We start from the raw sequence: 9677 nt of genomic DNA on the forward strand, positions 1-9677 counted from the left end.
CTCAGAAAGAATGTTAGATTTTGGCTGCTCTCCTGTGTGTGTCCCCACCTACCCCTTCACTCCCAGGGAAGCAGGTTCTCCCAGAAGACTCAGAAAGTGAGACCTTTCTGAGTGGGGAAGGGGAGAGGAAGACCCAGAGGCCACACTTAAACCCCTGTGCTTCTTGGGACAGAAGCAGAATGTATTGCTAGGGCTTCCTGCTCAGGCCCAAGGTTGTAGGTAGGGGTGAGGGGGGGTGGGTTGTGGAATTTGGGAGGAGGCAGGTCTTGTTCCCTTCCTGCTGGGCCCACCCCTCAGCTTAGTGGGGTGTTTTCTGTGGAGGGTTAGTTATCCAGAGTTGGGATGCCCTTGTCTACTGCCTGCCCCAGACCCAGAAAGTAGGCTGAGAGGGTCCAAATGGGAAGATGATCCAGGCAGAAAGTCCCCAGAGAGGCCATCCCACCTGGCCCTTGTCTAGGCAGGGGTCTCCTGTAACTCACGCTAAGGAGATTTCCTTGGGAGGGAAGATAGTCTGGCCACAAGTGGTTGTGCACAAAACTGACTACAGACTCCGCCTCCCGGGCCTGCTGGGAGGCCCTGAGGAGGGGCGAATGAGCATCCTTTACAGGAGAAGGTTCTGTGGGGACTTGTACCTCCCCCATTCTCGTAGGGTCCTAGGTCTAGAGCTCCAGGGGCTATGAGAGGGTGAAAGAGATGGGCAGGCTGTGTTCCCCTGAATAAACATTGGGGGTTTATTCTCAGTCCCACCCAGACTTTCCCCCGGAAGCCCAGGCTTGGGCACGCTTCCTCGTGAGAACCATATTCTTCTTCCCACCAGCTCTCCTTTGATGGGGCTTTGGCAGTTCGCCCCTCCCCCTCAGGGAGCCCATTTCACAGCTCTGACCTTTGGTCCAAAGGTGGGGGGGACAAGCTGTCACCCCAACTCTTTCTCCCACCCTAGCCGCCTTTCCTGTTCCTTGCCACCCTTACAGCTCCTGCAGTCTCTGTACCACCTCCCACTACTAGCTGGAAGGAAGTCCGTGGGGGACATTTCAGGTGCCAAGGTGCTAAGGGCCTGTGCTGGCTTAGGAGTGCTAAAAGGAAAGCTGCTCTGTTTTCCCCCCTTTCCCCCCTTGGTCCCTGGCCTTCCACTCCTTGGAGCTGGCTGATTGCAGGGCTTTGGTGCCTCAGAAGCAGTGGGTGCAGGGTCTTGGCTCTGAAAGGCCCTTGCGGGGAGCAGGGAGTGAGCAGGTCCTCTCAGGTGTGTATATGTGTATGGGGGGGGTGGAGGGCATTGGGGAGGTGGGGTTGGGATCCCAGCCTTCCCTTCAAGAGGCAGGCAGCTCTGGGGGTTGGGGGAAGAGCTCACTGACCAGGACCCAGGGCCCCCACTGCCTCCTCTCCTGGCCTTGGGGAGCTTTGCACAAGGAGACAGCCTCCAGTCTATAGCACCTACCTCATGGGCACTGAGGCGGGTGGGGAAGGGCAGGTCCAGCTCTGGCAGTGTTTGGGGGGGCATACCAAAGAATCCAGGGGCAGGGATGGGGGGAGGGCAAGCTGGCCCTCTCCTTCCTCTGCCCAGATTGGGGTTGGGGTCCTCTCCTCCAGCTGTAACCATTTCTACCTCATTTTGATGCGTGTTGTACATGGACGTATTTATCTCCTGTTTGACGATGCTCTGCAGTTTGGTCTGTCTACCTCAGAAAAGACTGTATTTTAAAAGAAAGTATTACACAGTATTAAAACGATGATACGTGGTTTCCAGAGGATTTCTTGGGGGCAGCAGGATGTGGGGAGCCCTCTGGGGAATGCTTGGGCTTCCAGGTCTGCTGGAGCCATGGGTGTGGCTCTGTGGGTGTTTCTTTTCCTTCAGCAAAACATGACTGTGGGACTCCTGTTAACTCACTGGCACGGCAAGGGCCCGCCATGTGCTGGGCAGTGAGGCCACCAGATGAAAAGCCTGCAATTCTGAGCTCTTAGAGGCTCAGAATTGGGGCTGACTTATATCCCCAGAGCTCTGAATCCTGAGGGATAAAGAAGGGCTCATATGTTTGTTGAATGAGTGAATGAATGAATAGATGTATGCATGGAGGAAAGGGGGGCTGAAGAGGAAGTTTCACTCAGAACCTGGAGAGCAGCCCTTGCTGGCCAGAGCTAGGATCGTACTTGTATTCCATCCTTGGACGGAAGGAAAGTGGACAGAGGGCAGGGTGTGGACACAGTGTGTTCCAGTCTTTCAGGTCACATGGGATCCTTTGTCTGCCACCATCTGTCTGTCAGTCCCCAAACTCTGACAGCTCATCATAAACTGGGACACAGAAAACTAGGAAGGAACATCTTGCTGAAAGAGCTATATGGAGATGCCCATGAGAGGTTTTGACCCACAACTTCCTGAGGTCTTGAATGCGCTGAGCAAAATTACTGAAAATGCACCAGAGCGCAAGGGACGTAGGCCCCCTGGCGTCCTCGGGCTCAGCCTAAGGGCGTACCCAGGACTTGTAGGAGGCAAAGCAAGCCCAAGGCCAGACCCTGCAAAGCAGTTCCCCCTCCAAGAGAAACAGCTGGTGCACCTGGACATGGGGGCTCTAGGGCACTGCCCCAGGGCTCACCGACCCCAACCGTCTTGGCCCTTGGAGGTCCCGACACCCCCTCGCACTCTAGTTGGTTTATGACACACCTACTCTGTGCAGACACCACGTAGTACTGAGGATACAGAAATGGTTAAGCACAGCCACCATTCTGGAGAGCCCACAGTACAGAGTGGGAAAAGCTCAAGAAGGGATCATTTGAAAATACAACTGGATAAAGCTGCTTGAGGAGGGACCGTGTCAAAATTTTTATGTTCTCACATCTGGCACAGTATTTGGTACGCATAGAAGACACTGAGTATATGTTGACTAAATCCTCGAATTAGTTACTTTCCAGATAAGTGTCCCGATGGAGGATGCGTAGGCTATCTCAGGAATGCCCAGAAAAGATTCTGACTCGTGGTGGTAGTGGTAGTGATGGGTCAGAAAAACTTCCTGGACAGGATTGGGTGGGTATAGCCTGACAAAGCTATGGAGGCTGGAAACTGTACCATACCTGTGACTTGTTACAAGAGCATAAAGTGAGGGCAGGAGTGGGGAGAAGTGGGAGGAATCATGGAACTGCACCGCTGCACTAGGAGCACCTTCCATGCCCTGTGAGGAGCTGAGGCTCCACGATGAAGCCTGCGTGTGTGGGGCCGGTAGGGGGTTAGTGGCTGGTGGACAGGGACTGATGTGCAAGTTAAGAGTTTACCCACGGATTCAACAGATCTTTACTGAACACTATTATGCACTAGTTGCTATGGGGACAATAGATGGACCTTACACTCTAATGCCGGAGACAGACAGTAAACAGGCAGAGCGGCAGCGTGCTGTGGGAGTACATAGGAGGGGTGCCTAATGGAGAGACAGGCAAAAGGGTGTGTGGGGGCAGGGAGGGCGTCCCAGAAGGGACCTGTCAGCTGGGGAGTGACTGAGGCAGAGCAGAGTGCAGTCCAAGCTTGCTTGGGGAAAGGAAGCCAGTTCCGTCCCTGAGGGTGGGGGACTTGAGGAGGAGCTTACCTTATCTAAACGGAGGAGGAGGGTTTGGATGCACCCGTGGGAGGACGGGAAATGGTAGAGTCTATACATGTTTTGTATTTAGCAGGTAATAAGAGAATGTGGGACTTGATTGCATGTCGGAAGTAAAGGAGAGCAAGGGGTCTAGGGCTTCTGGTGGAGTGTGAGGGGTGGTAAATGGGTTAGAAGAGATGTGGGAGACTTGCTAAGTTTGAGACATTAGTGGGACAGCCCGGAGGTCTCGGGCAGGCATTTCAGTTTAAGGGCCCGGGATCCTTGCCTCCTGGGGGACTGAGTCCCCCCCCCCCAATCCCTGGGTATTGGGAAACTCTCACTCCAATCCCCAGGTTTTGTGAGACCCTCCCCGCTTAATGCCTAGTTTCTGGATGTTAGCAGATCCTCCTCCGACAAGTTGCCTGTGTCGGAGGGCCCCCCTTCCCGTCCCTGGGTGTCCCCCTCCTCCCGCCCCCAGTCCCCGGATGTAGGAACCTCATCCCTGCCACCATCCGTGGGTGTTGGCGCCCCTCCCCCATCCGCGGGCATTCGAAGCTCCTCCCCCCACAATCCGTGGATTGTGGTCACCGTGGGCTGTGGTCACCGCCCGGCGATGGCTGCGCGGGCTCCGGCTGGGGCCCTGGCCCTGGCGCTCTGGGGCTGGGCGCTGGCTCCGGCGGGGGCCGTGGACGCCATGGGCCCTCACGCGGCCGTCCGCCTGGCAGAGCTGCTGACTCCGGAGGAGTGCGGCCACTTCCAGTCGCTCCTGAAGGCGCCGGAGCCGGACGTCGAGGCCGAGCTGGCCAGGCTTTCGGAGGACCGGCTGGCACGGCCCAAGCCGGTGCCCACGTCGGCGGCGGCGGGGCGGCGGCGGCGGCGCGAGGCGGCGGGGGAGCCGGCCGGCCGGGCGGCCGAGCCCGCGTACGTGTCCGACGGCTGCCGGGAGGGACTGGCGGCCTGGCTGGCTGCCGAGGCCCCGTCCTTGTCGTGGGACCGCGTGGCCCGGGCCCTGCGGCGCAGCGGCCGCCCGGACGTGGCCCGGGAGCTGGGCAAGAGCCTCCACCAGCAGGCGACGCTGCAGCTGCGCAAGTTCGGGCGGAGCTACCTACCCCCAGCCGGCGCCCCCGCTGCCCCCATCCCGGCCCCGGCCCTGCGCCCCCGCCGCTCCTCGGCCCGCGAGCCCAACTGGGACGAGCTGGAGCTGATCGTGGAGCGACTGCCCCAGGCTCCGTACGAGCGGAGCCCCACGGGCTGGGCCGGGCCGCTGGCGCTCGGCTTCCTCACCGGCCTCGGTGGGGCGCTGGGCGCCGGGGCGCTGCTCATCCTGCTCACGCCGTGGATCACGGGCGGCGATGGCGACGGGGCGCGGCCCCACAGCCTCTGGCCGCCTGCCCCTCCCCTGCTGCGGCCCTCCGGGGTGGCCGGCTGCGGGGAAGAGGAGCCACTATTGACTGCAGAGCCCCTCGCATCCCCGGGGGCCTGGGCTGCAGGTGGGCCAGATACCCCGTCGCCTCTGTGTCCCCGGCTGTGAAATGGGAGCACAATCCTGGTGGCGTGCTGCCTTTGACATATTATAAAAGTTACGAAATACGTAAAAGTGGGAGCGATCGGTTTGTTGGTTGGAAATGACTGGCGTAGCCAGAGGGGCAGCCAGTGGAAGAGGAGGGCTCGGGTGCCAGTCTACCGGGGAGGGCAGACCCTCCCAATTGCTGTCAGCTTTAGTTCCTTCTTTGTCTCGCACTTATTCTTCCACTAAGAGCTACCATTTATTGAGCACTAACTAACTGTGTGTCAGGCCCTAGGCTAAGCAGTTACATACATTATTTGATATAATCCTCAAAACCCGAGATTATAAGGTATTATCTCAATTACACATAAGGAAACTGGCCACAACTAGTTAGTGGCATAGTCAGGCGTTTGCATCCAGAGCTGCCTGAGCCAAAAGTTTGAGCTCCAGAGGGAATGATCCGTGAGCAGTAAGGGAGCTGGAGAAACGGGATGGGGACTGGAACAAGGTGCAGAATTTCTGTTTATTCCGAGGCCCTGCTGGAGTGGGCTGGGGGCGGCACAGCTAGAGGTGTGCCCACTTCCAGGGCCTGCTGCCTCCAAGATGCTGCTCTCTCCAGTCAGGCAAGGCCTCCTGAAGCTCCACCTGGAGCCTCAAATTTTTCCCACCCACCTGAGTGTCTGGGGCACCGCCCGCCCATCAGAGGAGCTGAGCCTGGGCGAGCCCTCACACAGATCCTACTCAGACTGTGCCCCTGCCAGAGGAAGGGGAGAGGACAGCTGTGGGGTCCTGCTGGGTGGGAGTGCTCGACTCCCCCGCTACCCTGGGCTGAGGGGCTCCGGTGTGAGAGTAATGACAGAATGACAGGCCAGTCCAAGAAGAGAGTTGAAAACAAGATTGACGTAACCCTTTATTGCAAATTCTAAAGTAAAAAGATGTACAGTACAAAGTAAAATTGAAATTTCAGACTATAAACTTCCGATCCTCTTATACATTCTCATTTCTCAAGCATTTCTGCCATTTCCGCATAAACGGAACAGGGAACAAGTCGAGGGGGTGAGGGAAGGAGATACAGCAAGGGAACAAAATTAAGTATCTGGAATAATCACAAACCCCAGAAGCAAGTGAAAGGAAAGACGTTTTCTCGACCTGCTGTCCTGGTGATGAGAAGCGGGGGTGGTTGGAGCAGTGCAGTTTAAAATGGCTCTCAGAATAGCAGCATTTATGGTACCAGTTCATCTTCCATAAGTCCAAATAATACTTTGCCCTTCCCTAGTGCCTTTGCCTCTGTATCTCAAAAACACTTTACAAAACATTTAGTTAAAGCCTCACAACACCCCTGTGAGGTAGGTCAGTATTATTATCCCCATTTTACAGATGGGGAAACTGAGGCACAGAGAGGTTAAGTGACTTGCCCAAGGCCACACAGCGAGTCAGTGGTCGAGCTGGGGATGGAACACAGGAGTTCTGTCCCTTTTCTGGAACCACTGGACCACGCTCCCCTTTACCTATATACATTCTTCACACACACACACACCACACGTGCACACCCGCCCACCCCACCCCACTTAGCCTCTATGTACAGCAAACAGCAGTGGGGGGCAGGGGTAGGGGTGCCTCAGGAGTGTTTTGACGGAGGAAATCTTGGTGCTCTTGGAAGGGGAATCCAAGAAAGCACAATGCTGAGCCACAGCACAGACTGTGCAAACCTCGGGACCCTCCCAACCCAGACTTCTTCTTCTCTCCTGACGTCCCCCTGGCTGGCTAGTTGCAGCCGATTCTTTAGGGGGTGGGGGTACCTGAAAATGAACGAAGCTTTTTGCAAAACTTTGGGCAACATCTGAGAAAATAAAGAGGCATCGTCACAGAAGATGCCCAAGACTCAAGTCACAAAGTCATAACCCATATGGCGATCTCACCTCCACAGCAGGCCTGGAGGCGGGGCGGGGGGGGGGGGGGATGGAGACTGACCTACCAGCCATCTCTCTCCAGAGTGGAGCTACTGGAGCGGACTAGAGTGGGCACTTCAGAACCCTCCTGAGTGTTCCTGGACTGGGAGACACGGCCTAGAGAGGGATGTCCCCAAAGCTGGGCAGGGTGAGGGAAGGGGAGGGCGCCCCCCTTCCCTGCCGAATGCGAATGAGAGCAGCCCTAGTCCGCTGGTTTGTCCCTGGGGCTGATGGAGGGCAAGGCCCAGCATTAGCTAGCAGAGGGGAGGCGCTGGGCATCGTGCTCGCCCGAGCTTTGGGGCGTTGGGATGGTTTTTTTCCTTAAGAAACGTGAAAAAGGCAGAAGGCAGGCCAGCCCAGCTGGGCTGGCTGACGGCCTCTCTGGGGGCTCTGCTGGGGGGACCGATGAGGAAGGGGTTTCATGGGCCTTGAAGCACTGGCCCAGTAGTGGGAGGAATGCCACATGCAATGGGTGACTGGGGATCTGGGTGGGGGGGGGACGGACAGGACCTTGCTTTTCTCTCCAATCCCTACTTTTTAGCCAGAACTTTGCAGGAAACCCTCTGATTTCTCTCCCTTCCATTCCCCCTCCTTTCCCCAAATGTGCTGAAGTCCCAATTCCCAGACCCCTCCCAGGAATCAAAAATTGGGAGAGTCAAGCAACAAACGCACACCAAGACAGGCTTCCCTTGTACAGTAAAAAGGGTCATTTTTATTTTGTTTCCTTTTGGCTTATAGTAGTGATGTACTTTTTATCACGTCTCGTTTAGAGCAGTGCTGGCCTCCATGCGTTCACTAATACACTAGTCTTCACTATTGGTCTTTTACAAGCTTACATTGGTTGCGGCGAAAAAGAAAAGAACTCTGGGCACTGTCGTTCCAGGGGCTTTGACTGGGAGTTTCTGTTAATCTCTCCTCAGTCAACTTCTGATGCCAAGAGTGGCTCATTCGGAGAGGGATGGGAGCAGGTCCGCTGACTTGGGAAGTTTATCCTGCGCTCGCCCTCTGCTTTAAATTACGGAGTCTCCTCATCCTAAGCAACGTGGAGGTTAAGGAAAGAAGAGGGGAAAGTGTTTTTCACACACAAACCAGCAACCGTGTCAGCTGCTGCTCAGTGGCTTTGGCTCTGCGTTTTAAATTAACAGCATCACACGTCTTTTTGCTTTTTGTCCTTTTTTAAAGGTGGATTGTGGAGTATAAATACTGCACCAAGGACCTGGCTACAAAAAATAAATATTTATATTGTATTTATATATCTATATATATATATGTGCAGTGATACTGTGGCTGCCGCTGCTTTTTGATTGGCTTCGTTAATATTTGGCAAAGCGTTGCCACTGACCCACTCGGTGAAGACGTACAAGAACGTCATCACTGACTCTTTGAGTTCAATGCCTGTTAACTGCGGGTGTAAACTGCTGGTGATGGTGTCACTTACTACCAAAGAAGTGTGGAGCAGGGCGGGAGAGGGTGAAGAGTGCGTGAGCGAGTGGGTGGGTAGAGGGGCGATGGGTGAGGGGAAAGAAGGTGGGAAAAGTTAAAAAAAAAAAAAAAGTGAAACTTCAAATAGAGTGGAGGTGGCTTCTTCCCTATGAAGCTGGCCGATGGGTGTCAGATACCAAGGCCCGTGTGTGTCACTGAGGAGATAACCCGCTGGGTGGGGACCAGGGTCTGGGGGAGGAAAAGGGTCAGAGCTCAGAAAAATCTCATTAGTATGCTCTAGTAGCTTAATGACATCACTAGCATGAGCACTTAGAGGACGGAGCGGGATCTTATAGTTCTGTTGCCCATCTCAAGACCTAAGAACAAGAACGATTATGAAGTTTAGCCAAATCTTGCATAGAAGTGGTTAGAATTTATTGCACATTGGAACAAAAATATATATATTTTTTGTTGTTTTGGAAAAGACCATTAGCAATAAAAAATTTTTTGTCTGTCTGTCTGGTTTGGGGATGTACATTGGCTGACAGCATCTAAGTTCTAAGAAGAAAGAAAAGTATAAAAAATAAAAATAAACATGACAATGGCATAAGCCAGAAGCCATTTCCTATTTAATAAGTTAATAATTTGTATTTACAAAAAGGCATGCCAATAAAATAAAATGATATATTACAGTATTTATAATTCTCTTAAAAAGAATAACCACACGTCAGCTTGTTTTGTGCTGTTTACGATGTAGCCTGTACACGTTACTATACATCCATCCTAGCAGTTAGCAGGGTCACCGAGAAAAACGCCTTCCCAACCTGGTATCAGGCGTAGTACAAAAAGTACTACGGATGGTGCCGCAGAAGCAGGCTTATGAAAGCTGGACAGAGTTTCTAATGGTCCGACAAGATAGAAAGCTCTGCTTACTGACTTGCTGTGGTGTGTTCTACGCAAAACTAGTCAGGTGGACTGTGAAATGACATCCAAAGTGCTTCTACTGCAAGGCAGATTGGTGTGTCTGATTGTGGGTTTTCTCCCTCCATTCTATGGTTCAGGAAGAATTTATTTTGTTTGGTTTGCATGCTGAAGTCTCTCCTCACTCTTTGTATCGACTTCCTGACACATTCAACTGCAGCATCTTAGCTCTGAAATCGAGTCATCAGATGAGAAACCCCTGGACTAAAAACTGTCTTCCCTGAAGCGGGAGACAGACGGAAGCTATGACACTCCCCC

At 54.0% G+C, this 9677-nt stretch overlaps 1 protein-coding gene across 1 annotated transcript; it reads left to right on the top strand.

The window, feature by feature from the left end:
• Positions 1-2: 2 nt before the first annotated feature.
• On the top strand, positions 3-9175 carry TMDD1 (transmembrane and death domain 1). Its single transcript, XM_073788661.1, has one exon. It carries the CDS (start codon positions 4174-4176, stop codon positions 5089-5091), a length of 918 nt encoding a protein of 305 aa, XP_073644762.1. The 5' UTR covers positions 3-4173; the 3' UTR covers positions 5092-9175.
• The last annotated feature ends 502 nt before the right edge of the window (positions 9176-9677 follow it).

Source organism: Tursiops truncatus, chromosome 11 (genome assembly GCF_011762595.2).
Source record: "Tursiops truncatus isolate mTurTru1 chromosome 11, mTurTru1.mat.Y, whole genome shotgun sequence".
In the NCBI taxonomy this organism is placed as follows: Eukaryota; Metazoa; Chordata; class Mammalia; order Artiodactyla; family Delphinidae; genus Tursiops; species Tursiops truncatus.

Bases quoted from the DNA above. Each gene is read 5' to 3' on its own strand.
- TMDD1 (XM_073788661.1), top strand. From the start codon at position 4,174: ATGGCTGCGCGGGCTCCGGCTGGGGCCCTGGCCCTGGCGCTCTGGGGC.